The following is a 17500-nucleotide window of genomic DNA, read 5'->3' on the forward strand; positions in this document are numbered from 1 at the left end:
TTGCTGCTGCTGGTGCAATTGCCTTAGCCCCAGTTGTTGAAACGATGGATAATGCTATCCACTGGATAAATCACTATTCAGTGGACAAACACTCGCAAACCAATTGAGTTATTCACTGGATAGCAATTAATTTTATCCACAGGCACCCGAAGCTCAGTGTAAGCGAGCACGACAAAAATATAAGGATTTGTATGGGAATCCCGACAAAAGGCTTAAAAAGATAGTTCTATGAAAAAATTCTCAATTAAAAACCCTAAACTTATTGCCATTGTGGGTAGTTTCCTTCCTGTGTGGTTATTTTCCAGATCCGATGAAACTTGAGCCATATTTCAATTTCTCGGTAGTCAACGGTATAATAAAATCCCAAGGTTAGACACTTAATTCTCAGGAGCCACCAATTTGAGTCAAATATTCCTGGATAAAATGTTCTCACTGTCACAATACCACATCAGAATCAACTGACAAAGATTGAACTTTCATCTCAACCCACCAATAGTGGGTGACGTAGTTACTAAAACAAGGAGTGACCTAAAATGACCTAAAATGAACCCAAAATTTTTTAATTTTTAATTTTTAATTTTTTAATTTTAATTTTTCATTTTTTAAGTTGTTAACAAAGACTAAATCAAACTTAAAATGTTTGTGTCCGACACAATTAGTTTAATGCATGTTCTCGTAAGTCTCAGTCACAAAAGTTTACAATTATTACTGGGAATGCCTTCTTGTGATAAGCACTAATTAATGATAAAATGGGGCATTTTCAATGCCTTGGTGCTCGTTAATGAGCACGGGCACCCCCTTTTTTATTTCAAAGTTCTCACATGATAAATATTCAGTGGACAAAGGTTTAACGAAAATCTATTGCCACTTTTATTTCAGAGGAATTACCTTAATTGTAATATGTGCATTGTCACGCAATAAATAAAATCAAAAACCATGGAATGGATAAAGTAGAGAAATTGTGATATTATAAAAGATAAATAAAGAAGACAGTTCTAAAATCAAAACCAAGTTGGTGCAGGAAAAAAGCAAATCTCGTACCCAGAGCCCCGCGCTCAGGCTCTTTGGCTAAGCTGTTGGGCACAGGAGAGAGTCTCTGGGGTAGGGAATCTTATTACCGCAGAATTTCTCCCGTAAAACAATGCAAACTGTTCCTGTCAATTGAAAAAATTAAATAATTTTGAATTCTCCAGAGTCTCCCCTTGCGTCCACCCACTGACCACAAAGCCTGAGGACTCTGGGTACGAGATTAGGGAAAAACTACACACTTAGCATCAATCAAATGATACAGTAATTATCCGGAATTTCCTTAGTAATATAATGGCAACCATTGGCACTTTCCGGCAGTTCACAGCAGCTTCCTGGTATCAGCCTTTTCTTTGGTAAGCACTCAGTTCTGTAATTCTTCATTTAGATCATTTTAGATTACTTCAGATTTATTTTAATTTATTTTATTTTGATCATTTCAGGTCATTTTATATTCATTACTGGGTTGCCTATGGGCAAACCAAGTCGAGGTCTGCGTTTAGTTTGTTTGTTTTCTTTGTTTTCTTTCTTTTTTTTTTTTTTTTTTTTTTTTCGTGTTGGTAAAAGTCTTGCCTGTCACTCCCCTGGTAAGTGGTGTCTTTGTGTATAGAGCCTTCTGCGCATATTTTCTTAGGATCGAGAGGGTAGTGGAACTGCGTATATTTCTCTGGTGGACATAGTAGAATCATAAACTTAGCCTGCAATGGCGTCGAAAGCCATGCAACGCGAGTGGCGTTTTAGTGGATCCTTAAACAAAATATACCCTTACGGAGCTCAATAATGGAAAGTCAGTTGGATAAACTAGGCATGAATCTCAAAAGCGACGAGTACTGGACTTCGACAACAATCTATCGCCCGTCGAGACAAAATCAAAGTGAACAGTATTTACCTGAAGTACATGGTAATTTGACACAACTGAGTTTCTTGTCTTCATGCACGCAATGAAATAGGAAGAGGTTTTCGCCTCTAAGAGCAAATATGTTGTTTGTTTCAATAAATTTTCGCTGGAAAAGGATTCTGTGGTATTTTCTGCCTTTGTGAATTATAATATCATGTTGTGTATTGAATTTTCGAGCTTAAGGTTGAAATGTGATATGGGAGAAGTTTTTTAGTATTGCTCTGTAAGCAGGAAGGGTTCACAGGTCTGTTGGAAGCGTGCTTGAGTTTCAACAAAATGAGGCCCAAAATCAGTGAAAACTTGTGACGCAGATGAATAATAAAGTAGCTGCTATTTCCAAAATGATGGAATTACCTGGTGATAAATAACGTCGTACGCGTCTTGGAGAGTAAATTTTGACTTTGCATAAACAAGAGTTGGGCGATTGTGATCTTTGTTTTGACTTCGCTCATTTCATTGTCAAACTTTATAACACTTGACAGAAAACGAAACTTACAAAAACCCGGTATCTTGCCATCATTTGACACAGATGCTTCACTGTTTGGCGAGTAAACATGCCGCGGTAACTTAATCACGGCGCCCGCTGAATTCCGGCCATGTCACTTTCGATTTTGCAATTTACTTGAACGTAGCAAAAATCTCCCAAAATGTTTGTCGCTGATCGTAACTTTTTATATTCTATATTCACGGTTCAAAATTAATGTTGTTTTCATGTCGTAAATATTTTATTCTCGATCGACCGTCCGGGAAACTTCCTTCTGCTCTTTCTGAAAACTGTGTATCAATATTTATTTGCTTTTTCATCAATATTTGTTTTGCATAAAGCAAGCTAACAGAATCTGTATCTTGCTGAGTTCGCATTTGTTAGCGTTAATAGTATTTTCGGTCAGATGTTTCTGTTTTTTATGAGGGGTTTATTGTTTTGGTCTCCCATCCCAACACTAACCCCGCGAAACAGGGCTTGACTTCAGTTTCGTATTACAAAGTTTTCGGATGCTCATAGGGCACACTTGTGGTGAAAAGAAGTTGTGAGGGAACTTGAAAATTATCAACATGTCAGCCCAGAAGCCAATGTTTCTCGCTTCTCTTTTATTTGTCATTCTTCAGAGACTGGAATGCTGTATTTCAATACCACACAATTCAGTGCCTTCTGATTTTCTGTAGCACGTACCACAGGCAAGCCAGTGTATGCTTCACAGAAGCATCTAGTTTAAGATCATTTTAGGTCATTTTAGATCATTTTAGGTCATTCCTTGTTTTAGTAACTACGTTAGTGGGTGATCATTTCAATAGTAGCGATCATTTCCGAGAAGGAGACAGGCCCACAAAGCTATAACAACACAGAAACTTCCAAGAGACTGATCACTCACTTAAAATGCAGCAAAACAATCATTCTTACCTTCTGTAAGGGAGCTTTTACTCATAACAGAGCGAAGTAATTATCACAACGCCAGGACACACTTTTTTTTGAATCAAGGAATGCTCTTTTTGACCAGCGGGTTTGGAAGAGAAGAAGATAGGTATTTCATGTATGATAATTATATTGTCCCGGACAACACCAGCGTGAAAGCGAGCGTGATATCGGCTAATCGATATCACGGAAATTTGAGCGCTACAACTGTTTTATAATTCAACACATTGATAACAAATGAAAGATTCCGAACTTGTAACATTTGTGAAGCCCCTCCGATCCGTCATTTTCACATTCTCCTGCGAAATCTACATCTATCGCCGAATAGAGGTACCTACATCTATCGAGAGCTTTATGGCCATATTTGGGCGGTCTATCAATGTTTTGAATTATAATTAACAATTATTCGCCGAAGGCGAAGTGAATATTGCTGAATATTTACCGAGGCGTAGTCGAGGTAAACATTTCCCAACATTTACTGAGCCTGAGGCGAATAATTGTTTTACTGTAATTTTCAGCGGTGAATATCAAGAAAATGCAAAACAACGGGCTAAAGCAAGATAAAAAGGCACAAAAAGCGCTTGATTGTCTTAGCAGCCGCGCCTCCAGCAATAAAACGTGCCTTGGTCGGTATTTCAGTAGCATCAATTGGTCTGTTGTCACCAGTCAGCCTACCTGTGAGGAAAAACTCCAGTTCTTTAACGAAGTGATTGAAATCGGCAAGAGTAATATCATGCCAGAGAGAACGATCAAAGTCTACCCAAAGGACGCCCTTGGATGTCGGTCAAGCTGAAGGAGCTAATACGCCTGCGCCAGCAAGCTTTTCACGCCAATAAGTCAGGCCTGATGTACAAGTACTACCGTAATGCAGTAAATAAAGAAAGGAAACGGTGTAAAGCAAAGTATTACACTTCTAAGGTGGAAGATGTTAGAGGTGTCAATTCGCGCCAGTGGTGGAAGGAAGTGAATGAGCTCAGTGGATCAAAAAGGCAAAATTCGTCACTATTTTCTTTCCTCAATGTTCCTGAAAACAACAACTTGTCTCCAACAGAAGTTGCTAATTCCATCAACCATGCATTACTGGAGCCACTTCAACCTTACATGCTCATCGAGAGCGAGCGTGTGGCCCTACAATTGCCCCAAGAAGAGAATCCGGAGTTTCGAGAGGTGTCTGTGCAAAGAGTGTACAGCAACCTGCTTCACCTGAATAAGCATAAAGCTCCTGGCCCGGATGGCCTTTCCAACTGGGTGTTAAAGGAGTACGCCGAAATCCTAGTTACTCCCGTTCAAAACATCCTGAACACCTCATACAGTGAGCAAAAACTACCCTCAATGTGGAAAATTGCAGATGTCACCCCCCTGCCCAAGGTGAAGCAAGTCACCGACCCAAAAAAGGAACTGCGTCCAATCTCTCTCACGTCTACCCTCTCGAAAATATCTGAGGACTTTATGTTACTGATTACATAAAACCTGCCCTAGAGAGCCTAGTTGACTCCAACCAGTTTGGTACCATATCTGGTTCTTCAACCGTGTTGGCACTCATTAGTATGATTCATAAGTGGCTCGAAGCAACGGATGGTAACGGTGCTTCTGTGCCTGTCCTCCTCTTTGATTATCGAAAGGCCTTTGACCTCATAGACCACAAGATTTTGGTCAACAAATTGAAGCAGGTCAATATTACTAATACTGTAATCAAGTGGGTCATTGACTTCCTTTCAGGAAGATCTTAAAGAGTCAAACTTGGAAAGGACTGCCTTTCATAGTGGGGCACAGTGCCGTCTGGAGTGCCACAGGGGACAAAGTTGGGTCCCTGGCTTTTTTTTTTGATGATTAATGACTTGACTGTCCCAAGTATCTTCAACATGTGGAAATATTTTGATGACACTACGGTATCAGAGAACATACCTAAAGGACAACAGAGCAGGTCACAAGAAGCAGTAGATGCAATCTACGATTGGTCCAAGGAAATTTTGTTCCAGCTTAATGGCGAGAAGACTAAAGAGTTAACTCTCTAGGGTTTGCATACACGGAACTCCTATCAAACAAATACAGAACATTAAGCTACTCGGCTTGACAATCAATGATACGCTAACGTGAAACGACCATATAGAAGAACTTGTTAAAAAAGCGTCTAAGAAACTGTACTTTCTTATTCAACTTAAACGTGCGCATGTTCCTACTTCAGATCTTGTAACATATTTTGCGCATGTATTAGGTCTTTACTAGATACGCTTGTCCTGTTTTCCATTAGTCTACCAAAGTATCTACAAGTCGAGCTCGAAAGAGTGCAAAGGAGGGCCCTATCAGGAGGACCCTTTTCCCAGAGTGCACTACTCGGACGCCCTTCAGTTAGCAGGGCCCACCAGGAAAAATTAACAGAACACCTGTTTAAGTCTATTGTTAATGATCCACGTAGTAAGATTACCAGCCTACTGCCTCCCTCAGTTTCTAGGTCATATGAGCTGAGAGGGCAGAGGAGGTTTGCCACGCCTCTTGTAAAGACAAGTAGATTTGGAAATTCATTCATCGTTAAGATGCGAGGGAAGCATTTAAGTTATTTCTAAGAGTAGTCGCTTTGTAATTTTACAATAGTAGTAGTTATAAATCATTTCTTATATTTCTTACTTGTAAAGAGGCGCAATTCAGTTTTTCAATTGCACTGTTTTTCTTAATAAACACATGCGCCGTAGCATTCACTCTCTCCGAGACTTGTCACGCTCGACCGCCATTATGGAAATATCGGTAAGTTGAAGAATTCTGCATATATTTTGCATTAAATCAAGTTTATCAAAAGCAAATGCTATCTTTATCTAAAGCAAATTCCCCACTGTCTTCGACCTTTCGTTTCCGCCCTGAGTTGATGCGTTTACCGCCATGTCCGATTCCTCGGCCAGACGCCATTTTGAATTTGTGATGGCTAGTAACTTCAAAAAGTCAGGCTGACTTTTTCAAGTTTCGATCAGCTACACGAGCATGCGCAGACAGTGACAGTGTCCCTTTAAGAGTTCTTAAACTGAAGCTAAAAAATCTTTGCTTTAATAAGAAAAACTTTAGGATCTCGTCTTTCCCTTTGATGAGCAACAAGATAAGGATTTACGTTAAGATTTACGTCTATGGTTTATTTTGCATTTCATGATCCTCAAGCAACTTTCGTAAAGTGAAGTACATGTGATGGAAGTGTACACATGGCCTTTAACTTAACAGAATCTGACTCCATGGAAAGTTGATTGACTAAGGCAACGAGTTTTTCCGCCAGGAACACTTTGATATGAAGCAATTTGTTGCTTACGATGTATTTGTCGAAAATAGTTTGAGTTTGGCTCGACTTGAGAGTGTTGTATCGGTCGTTGATATTTTCCAGTCGACTTCCTCTCTAGAAAGACCGATGGTATCGCTTTAACAAAACGTACAGCTCACTGGCAAATAACGGTTCCTTCGGATCGATTTAACTCATGGGATACACATGGGTAGCTCGTGAATAGGCGCTTTTCTGCCTCCTTTTCTTCACTCTAGGTTAAGACTTAACAGTGTTTTTCGTCATTTCCTTTTCCCCATATTAGCCATGTAAATTGTCCATTACGATGCCAGCCGAGTCTTTCTACAAGACATTTTACGCTGCCTGTGGTTCAAGAGGCTCGTTGCTTAAAAAGTTGTTGTTTTCGAGCCGAATCTTTGAAGACTATTTTGAAAACACATAAAAGGACACTGCCACAGTTTAAACTGGTAGGACCCAAAATACATAGTGTTTAGAGATATAAACAATATTCTAATTTTCAACGCGGCTTAGAAAAGGCTAAACGCATAACACGGGGAGGCAGCGTCCAATGAAAGCTAACAATGATCAAACGGAAGCTTTCTTAAATTTACGAAGGGCAATATCATTATTATGGTCGGCCATTTGTTTCAAAATTATGACACGATATACGTGCGTTTTTTTCCCACGTATACTTGCCATCTTTCCTGCTCTGTGAGTTTTTTTCCCTATGTATGTGACTATTTTCTTCTCATGCGTCCGTTCCACGCAAACATACGCCAGGAAGAATTGAGAATTGAGCAGTGAGGAGCTTCTTCTTGCACACTATCAAAAGCATATGACATTTGAGGAGCCGTCATCTTAAAGTAGTTGGGTGGCTCTTTAATGCATTATGTTTTAGAGTTTTTTAGCTCTTTGGCGATAATGCATGGTCGGCCATTTGTTTGAAAATTATGACACGATATACGTGCTTTTTTTTTGCCACGAATACTTGCCATCTTTCCTGCTCTGTGAGTTTTTTTCCCTATGTATGCGACTATTTTCTTCTCATGCGTCCGTTCCACGCAAACATACGCCTAACAAACAAGCATCTATATGCGTACAACACGACCAATATATAGGCAAACATATATTACAAACAAACATGTTCATATGGGATCATTCCCGTCATGTGAAATCAGGTAAATCGCATCGTATTCCGGTGAAACTCCAGCTAAGGTAACGATATTTCATACCGCGAGGTCGGCGACTTCTAGGAGAAACTGTTGCCAATCCCCTGATAGAGCAAATAGAAGTGCACGATGCAGCTACAATTGCCAGCAACTCCCATCTGCTTAATAAGGTCCGTAGCTGTATTATCAGGCTTTCAAGAACCAGAATTCTCGCAGTATTTCCTGCCTCACCTCGATCCAAGGAATCGAGCAATCCACGAACTGAATCGATCGTAACCTGGAGTCGTACGATTAAGTTTTCTGCCATGTTTTGGTTAGTATTTAGGAAGTAACGTTCACAGTCTCTCAAGAGACAATCCACGGATTCCAACAAATCCGTTGTTGGGGAGCCAACAGCCACTACTACTGTGTGTGCAATGAATAAGAAAAAAAAGCCTTGCTCGAAATTAACGCGGCCATTGCGGCCACGCTTGATTCAAACTGAAGTTACTTTTCAGCTCTATCATACACGAAGTGGTATATTTCTGACGGTGTAATTCGATGCCTCTTATACGACGACCTGCTATGATCCCATATGAACATGTTTGTTTGTAATATATGTTTGCCTATATATTGGTCGTGTTGTACGCATATAGATGCTTGTTTGTTAGGCGTATGTTTGCGTGCAACGGACGCATGAGAAGAAAACAGTCACATACATAGGGAAAAAAACTCACAGAGCAGGAAAGATGGCAAGTATACGTGGCAAAAAAACGCACGTATATCTTGTCATAATTTTCAAACAAATGGCCGACCATGCATTATCGCCAAAGAGCTAAAAAACTCTAAAACATAATGCATTAAAGAGCCACCCAACTACTTTAAGATGACGGCTCCTCAAATGTCATATGATTTTGATAGTGTGCAAGAAGAAGCTCCTCACTGCTCAATTCTTCCTGGCACACACAGCAACCGTATTTTGCACTCTCTTTTGAACTATGTTCTTGCCAAGTGCAGGGGCGATGGACCTCTAGTTTCCGTTCATTTGCACTTACAGAACTTATGAACCGAAAGACTTTCGTACTGGCTTAGGTTTATAACGCTTTTGTCCAGTATGGACTCTTTTATGTTACCTGCTTCGCAAAAACACTTTCCACAAGCATAGCCAGTGTGTAGCGATAGGGCTTCTCTCCTGTATGCACCCTTTCATGTTTTCTTAAATTATGACTTTGACTAAAACACTTGCCGCATTGTTCGCATTCAAAAGGTTTCTCTCCACTATGCACTCTTTCATGTGCCCTTAAATTTCCTATTTGACTAAAACACTTGCCGCATTGTTCGCATTCATAAGGTTTCTCTCCACTATGCACTCTTTCATGTGCCCTTAAATTTCCCATTTGACTAAAACACTTGCCGCATTGGTTGCATTGATAAGGCTTCTCTCCAATATGCACTCTTTCATGTATCGTTAAATTTCCTACATGGCTAAAACACTTTCCACAATGTTTGCATTGGTAGGGCTTCTCTCCAGTATGCATTCTTTCATGTTTCCTTAAATGGTCTGCTTTGCTAAAATACTTTCCACATTGTTCGCATTGATAAGGCTTCTCTCCAGTATGCACTCTTTCATGTGCCCTTAAATTTTCCATTTGACTAAAACACTTGCCGCATTGTTCGCATTGATAAGGCTTCTCTCCAGTATGCACTCTTTCATGTTTTCTTAAATGTCCTACATAGATAAAACACTTTCCACATTGTTTGCATTGGTAGGGCTTCTCTCCAGTATGCATTCTTCCATGTCTCCTTAAATATTCTGCTTTTCTAAAACTCTTTCCACATTGTTCGCATTGATAAGGCTTCTCTCCAGTATGCACTCTTTCATGTTTCCCACTCTTTGGACACCAAGAACCCCTGTTGAAAGTACGGTTGTTCCTGTGCTTAACTGATCTTGACATCATTAACAGATTGCGATCTCACTTAGCACTAAAATACAACAGAAAAAGAAGTCATTTTCACCTCCAAGGTTCAACCGACAGAATGAATGAATCAACGATGAATGAATCAACGATGAAATGATAAATGAAATGAATCACATATTAAACTGCGGATATGAAATCAAGTGAAGATATGATCCTCGCAGTTCTGAACGCAATTTTAGCAATTGCGTAGGGAAGCCTAAAAAATTCAGGACTTCAACGGGGTTTGAACTCGTGATCTCGCGATACCGGTGCGACGGTACGGCGATATATTGCGATATACCGGTGCGACGGCAGTACACATTTTTCAAACTTAAATATCGGGAATCGGGAACCAATGGAGATATTTCCAAAACGTTAACGGCGTTTTTAATCTTTCCTGGTATTCTATATGTTCAACCTAAAAATTCAAGGGATAAAAATTTGATCCTAGTAGCAGTTTAAGACTGAGTAGTAAAACAACCAATTGCGAATGCCCATTAACTGCGGAGATTACCTCTTTTGCCTCCAACACTTCAGGCTCGAGTTGTTCAAACGATCGATGGCGCTATTTGCCGGATAAATCATTATCCAGTGGATAAGTCATAGAGAAACCAATTGTGCTATCCAATAGATAGTGATTTATCCGGTTGATAGCGTTATCTACCTTTTGAACAACTGGGGCCTGATATCTACATGCCCCCAAGGGCACAAAATGCTAAAATATATTCCCATGACCTTTCTGCACAGGGCTGTATTATGTACTTATTGACTGGGAGGGAGGACCGGACAGGAACACAGGCGGCCAGAGTCGGTGGGTAAAAAATTATAAGGATTTGAATGGGAAGGTTTTTCCCCTTTACGCTAGTCTTTTCACTGTCCGGGTGACCGCGTCCGCTTAATAGAGGTGACCGTTTAACAGTGATCAAATTTACAGTAAAGATGGAAAACAAACTTCGGGAAATTGATACGTGACCCCTTAATAGAGGGTGTTAATGGAGATATTTCTATGGACATAGGACTCGAACCTGGGAATGTTCATTAACCCGTCACCTAACCACTTGACCACAACACCGCCATCTGAATTTTTCAGGCTTCTCTACAAAACTATATTTTATATAAGGAAATTAATTAATAAAGATTACTGTACATAATTCATATACAATCTTTTTTAAAAAACTTATAACTAACAGTTTTAAAAAAGTTTGCTTATAATTGAAAAAAACCTATTTATTTCATCAAAAGGATAAATGCCCTCCCATCAAACACTACAGTACATGTGGTGTGTTCCAAGAAATATTCAAATTGATCATTTCTTTTTGACACTAACAATGTGCCCTTAGAAAAAATATTTTTACATTAGAAAACGTTTACTAGTCTTCACGTGAAGTGGCAAGCGTTGAATGTTTCAAAGTTGATCAGCTACCAGGTTTAGTACAATATTCATGTATCTGGTCTGTTTACTCAAATATTAAGGCTCTTTATACGGGTACTATTACATGTGCCACAGCATGCCCAATGGGCTTTGCATTTATAAAAGAAATATGAGAGTCCACTATATCCTTCTTGGTGGATGTTTCATCAAAACCTTGCATCTAAAAACAAGTTTCAAGGCCCTTAGGTGAATGCATTTAATGTCTTCCATCAGGGAAGGGGAGCAGGAGCCCCACATCACAATGACACAGAGAATCATTTTGTTGCTGTATTATACATGTACATGAAGTTGATTTTTTGTAATATCGGTTTTGGTAAAAATTTCATCTGTCTCAAGACAGCAACTTTCTTAGAGAATGAACTATATGTACATATATTGTTGGCATGTTGTTGCCATGATACATTGTGATCAAAATAATATTAACACCCAGACATTTTGAAGATGATCCATACAGTGTATTTTTAAAATTGTAGTGTTACTTTAATTAATTCATTTCTAATATTTACCTAGATATTAGTGTTTGTGTTAATAATGTAGTAGCTCACATAACCTGCTATTGTTTGGTATTGTAAGCAGCTTCTATTGTTTTTAAGCCCAATTCATTGTTTGTATGTATTCGTTGAATTCTTGTTATTCTGCTTAAAGTCTCTACTTTTGTGAGATAAAATAGTTTTTCCACTGAGGACAAGCCATTTAAGTTCCTGACTTTTGATGTACTGATGCATAGCTTTATTGCTGGGCAGGATATCGAAAGATTGAAGTGATCTGCACTAACATCATGACACTTAAAGCAACTGTCTCATACGTAGATACCAGAACATTTCTGCTGCTGGTGCAATTGCAACTATCTCATCAAACATGTAGATACCAGCATTGCTGCTGCTGGTGCAATTGCCCTAGCCCCAGTTCTTGAAACGATGGATAATGCTATCCACTGGATAAATCACTATCCAGTGGACAAACACTAGCAAACCAATTGAGTTATCCACTGGATAGCAATTTCTCTTAAGGCACCCCAAGCTCAGTGTGAGCGTGGACAACAAAAATATAAGGATTTGCATGGGAATCCTGACAAAAGGCTTCTAAAGATAATTTTATGAAAAAATTCTTAATTAAAAACCCTAAACGTATTGCTATTGTGGGTAGTTTCCTTCCTGTGTGGTTATTTTCCAGACCCGATGCGATTTGAGCCATATTTCAATTTCTCGGTTTTCAACGGTATAATAAAATCCCAAGGCTAGAGACTTAATTCTCAGGAGCCACCAATTTGAGTTAAATATTCCCATATAAAATTTAATAATATGTGTTCAAGAACAGAAACAGGACTTCTTTAAGAAAGGTGGCTCGCCCAGAATAGCTTCGCTAATTGCGGGTCGCCTAGGACTATGGTCATATTGTAATGCTCATAAACAAATAAACAAATAAAACAAATCTGCACCAACATCATGACAATTAAAGCAACTATCTCATCAAACATGTAGATACCAGCATTGCTGCTGCTGGTGCAATTGCCCTAGCCCCAGTTGTTGAAACAATGGATAATGCTATCCACTGGATAAATCACTATCCAGTGGACAAACACTAGGATAACCAATTGAGTTATCCACTGGATAGCAATTTCTCTAAAGGCACCCCAAGCTCAGTGTGAGTGTGGACAACAAAAATATAAGGATTTGTATAGAAATCCCGACAAAAGGCTTAAAAAGATAATTTTATGAAAACATTCTAAATTAAAAAGCCTAAACTTATTGCCATTGTGGGTAGTTTCCTTCCTGTGTGGTTATATTCCAGATCCGATGCGATTTGAGCCATATTTCAATTTCTCGGTTTTCAACGGTATAATAAAATCCCAATTCTCAGGAACTACCAATTTGAGTCAAATATTCCTGCATAAAATGTTCTCACTGTCACATTACCACATCAGAATCAATTGAGAAAGATTGAACTTTCATCTCAACGCAATAGCAGTCCCGCGAGCGACCTCAGGCGGTAATATTGCAAAAAAACAGCTTTCGAAAGATGCGCTTTATCACAAGGATGGCCACCACTTTGACCGTTGATAGCAAACTGAGCCTTACTGGGGTGGGAGACCGTAGTTTTGTAAGCCGGAAATTTCTTTATTCCCCTGGGTCCTGACACGACTGCGTTGTCTCAGTCACATCCAATCGCAGTCACACTTCCTTTGTGTTGACAAAATTTAAAAACACATTTCCCAAGCCAGGAGGTGTTGAAAGATGCAAGAAGGAAAGCTATAGTGAATAAACTGAGGACAATAACTAAATACATGTAATTGTTAGATGTAAGTCGTAGTAATCTTGTGGATTCATGCTGCTTTTACAAGAAAATAGGACTGCGTACAAAGTAGAGCTGTAGGCTCTTCGTAACTGTGTTTATCAAGCTTTAACACAAATTATTTTTTCATATAATCATCTTCTTGAGCCTTTTGTCGGGATTCCTATACAAATCCTTATATTTTTGTCGGCCTTACTCACAATGAGCTTGGACCACCTGTGATTTATCTGGCAGATAGTGCTATCCATTGTTTGAACAATTAAGGCCTGATAAGTGTAAGGATCACTTCAATCTTTCCTCTATAACCTGCAATTCATATACACATTTCTTTCTTTCAGGATATGAAAAATAGACCATGCCTGACAGCCCAATCATTTCTAAATTTCCTGCCGATCTCTGTGAAATATTTGATTTATGCAATGCTAGGATGCAGTGCAGCCCAGTGGTTAGGGTGCTTGCCTTGAGATCCGGGGATCCCAGGTTCAAGCTACATTCTGACCACTGGTTGAATTTGTTCCTGGTAGTCCCTGGTTCAACTTCTCAGCTGCACTTGTAAATAGCCAACTGGTTTGCCTCCGGCCAGTTGGGATTCTTAACAGTTGTTGCTGAATGTTCTGTTCTGTCATGGTTGTGTTTCATTGGCCCTGAAAAGCCCATATGAGGAATGGTCAATAACCGGTAAGTATGTATGTATGTATAACGTATGTAACGTTGTAGTTTAGACCACTGAGAAGTTGTCGATTATAGTCATCAATCTGTTGAATCTATTTCTGTGAGCACTCTGTACTCTATGCAGATTTCGCCACACATGTATTAAGGGCCCACAGATGGATTTTTTTGTGGGTTGCTAAGGAAGTGAAATGTTACTTCCAGTGACTGAGATCATCACATCGTCAGCTGACCAGAAAACCTCTCACTGACCTGGAAAATTTGATAACAATCTCCTAATTCTTGTTTGCATCGAAGGTTTTTCCTTGTCCTTCCTCACGCTTGTTATCAGATCAACTGCGAATGCTTAAATGAACTGACTTCCGGTTTGAGAAAAAGTTAAATTTCCGGTGCTCTTTAAATTGATTTTTTCTATATGGCATAGACCTTTTTCAGAACGGTGGCCGATAAAATATTCTTTTGTTTGAATGCTGATAAGCCTGTCTAGCCTCGCTGCAATTCGCAAAATTCAAAAGAGTATGTTAACCAAAATGAAGCCAGTAGGTCCAATTAACATAAATACAATAGAATATCAAATCGGTCGCTATTTATGAAAGTGGTTTGTTTCACCCCCAAATACAGAATATACCTAAGCAATGATTTCTTCAAATCATCTTTTTTGAAAATGTTATGGCTATTTCAGTGTCGTTTATCTCTTTAAAAAGAATATTTTTCAAAATAAAAAGAAAGCCTTACTTAGCTGGATGCAAAAACTAATACAAATTATAAAACCACTGATTAAATACCCACATTTAGAGTTTTCTTTTATTGGTCATGTGACCATGGGCGTGGTATGATGACATAATATTTAGGGTCATTGGTTTACAAAAGTTGGAAACTGACCAAAATAATGTAAATTCTCTCAAATTACTTAACCATTACGTCCTTACTAAGTAACACCCCAAAAAACAGTCAGTAGGCCCTTAAAGATGTTTACGCGAAAATCTTCCCATGTTGAAATTTGTTTCATTTCTCGCCTGAAGTTAGGTCATAAATTACTTCTTCCAAAAATGAAAAAAAAATTGGGGGATCACCGACTTTGTTTTGTAGAGAAAAATGCAAGGGAAAAATGCCCTAATTTCGATAGATAGGTCATCATAATGGGATGTAGCCTCATCTACTCATCCATCGAAAACCATAAAAATTATATGTTAGAGTGGATGTTCCTGTGCATAGAAATATAGGAGTGGGTTTTTTAGATAATTACATGCCACTGTGGATGTCGTAAACAGTAGAGTTACATGTAATCCTGAATGAGAGTTTTCTCAAGCGCTACCCGTTGTAACTACACGTACTTCCGGAACTCAGGACACAGAAAGAAAATTTTAAAAAAAGGTAACTTCTTACATTGTGAATTTTTTCATTTCATCATATTTTGCGGTTTGTAAGAGCAGCAAGTGATTCGTGTCTTTAAAAAAAGGGGTCACTGATGATCTAAACAAGTAAAATCCATGTGATGTTGCGAAGCTCTTGGAAAATTTAGATTTTGCATGACCTGTCGGGGAAGGACTGGAACCCAAGTCAGGATCGATCGATGAAAGGTTTTTGTAAAAAAAAAATTCTTGAGCATAGCAACGAAGTTTCAAGCAGGAGTTATCTTTATTTGGTTAGTGTTTTGTATCTTATCTCTACATTGCCGTCTTTCTCATCTTCTGGAGTGTGGTTTTTGTGAAATATAATCTCTGGCTGTTTCCTCATAGGTACACACTATTCAAGAGGATTAGGAGGAGAATATAATTCTGTTCTATGTTCATGAAAGTAAGGGAAGGTACATTTTTTGTTGGTGGGGGTGGGCCGGGGTATTTTAGAATTTTTTTTTCCAAAAAAGTCGTAGCCCTCCCACTTCCTGGAATGGATTAATGCATGACCCTTCAAAAATACCCAAACAAAAGCAGCTGACCCTCCCCCACCCCCCCTCCACCTATCCAAGACAAAAATAACCGGAAGTGGAAATAACAAACTGGAAGTGTTACTCATATAACCATGTTCATCTGTGCACAAAGTAGTTAATTGCGTGGCGTGTGATTGTACGGTGAAAACTTGAAAATGGGCAAGGATGTACGAGGAATAGAAAGAGGGAAATGTGCTTGTGGTGAATGCGAGGATTTTATGAGGTCTGATGGAGCAACTTGTGGCTATTGTGGCTGTTTGCTGACTCGCTATTCTAAAAAGGATGCCCGCTACTCCTCTGATTCAGTTGATGGCACATCGGTTGTGGGAACAAGTGAAAGCACAGGTCCAGAGAAGTGGAAAGACCTAGGGTGGTTCCCGAACCCAAAGGGCGAATATAGTGATGTAGTAGATCGAGTTGTCGGTTCAAGTGTGAGATGAATCCTCACCGGAGACTGATTTTATACCAGAACCCCGCGCGGAAACATCAAAATATGGGCAAAAGCGGGCACGGGTCCAGAGAGACAATTATGTTAGTTGGGAGAAGATAGTTTTTTGATAAGTAAATTTTTCGGCACCTGTAAAATAATTTAGATTAATCTGGACTGGTGGCTTTGCTTGTATATACAAAATAGAAGCGACATGGAGTTATTTTTTTCCTTGCCAAAAAAAACTATTACCCTCCCCGGGTTGAGAATAAAACAGGTTTGACCCTCCCCAATTTGTAAAAAAATTACTAAGGACCCTCCCCTCCGAAGCCCCAGCCCACCCTCCCATGCATTCATTTTGGACTAAGAACATCGTAACGTAATAAAAACATTTTAAAACACCAACCTCATTAAATTTATTCAACGCCGCTGACTAAAACTAACCTTCCTCGAGTTTTCAAAACTTTCAACCACTACTCTATTAGCGACCTTTTCCAGCCTCCAGGTTCATTCTCTTTAACGTTCCACGATGAATTGGAAATGAACGTGCCATTCTTTAGCCAACCTTGAAATTTCTCCCTGGCGTTTTTGTCACCATAAGATCTTAACTTATGCTTGAAGTAATGCGTGACATATTACAGTCGCGTTACCTGCGCGGTAAAAGTTGCGCGCAAACAATTAGTGCGAACGTCCTTAATTCAACTAGACCATTGGCTTTACAGTAATTTTTAACGTGTTCAACCCATATAACAGGGGCACCCACCGGGAATATAGTTCAAAACCACTTAAACATAGCATTGTTAAACGTATTTTAGTATTTAAACGGTAGATATAGGCATATTTTTATCCCCTATTTTTTTTTATCTGTTCGGATCTCCTAGCTGAAAGTTTAGTGATCTGAAAATTCTAGGGATCAAAATTAACCTTTTCGAAAATTTCAGCCAGGAAAAAGGCTCCCGAACATTCTAGGTGACCTTTTTAGGGTAAAATCCGTTAAAAATGGGCAATTATACCACTTTTTCAGATGTTTGAAAATCCTAGGACAGGCAGGCA

At 39.1% G+C, this 17500-nt stretch overlaps 1 protein-coding gene across 1 annotated transcript in view; it reads right to left on the reverse strand.

Annotated features, from left to right (window-relative positions):
• LOC138006763 (zinc finger protein 420-like) overlaps nt 1-17500 on the reverse strand; it is a 29500-nt gene that overhangs the window by 11565 nt on the left and 435 nt on the right. Inside the window, exons 2-3 of the mRNA XM_068853280.1 lie at nt 16892-17097; nt 8950-9722 (exon numbers count right to left, since the gene is read on the reverse strand). Of these exons, the coding sequence (XP_068709381.1) occupies nt 8950-9697 (748 nt within the window). The 5' untranslated portion in view covers nt 9698-9722; nt 16892-17097. The remainder of the gene's footprint in view (nt 1-8949; nt 9723-16891; nt 17098-17500) is intronic.

The sequence above is a fragment of the Montipora foliosa genome, chromosome 6 (assembly GCF_036669935.1).
Source record: "Montipora foliosa isolate CH-2021 chromosome 6, ASM3666993v2, whole genome shotgun sequence".
Lineage (NCBI taxonomy): Eukaryota > Metazoa > Cnidaria > Anthozoa > Scleractinia > Acroporidae > Montipora > Montipora foliosa.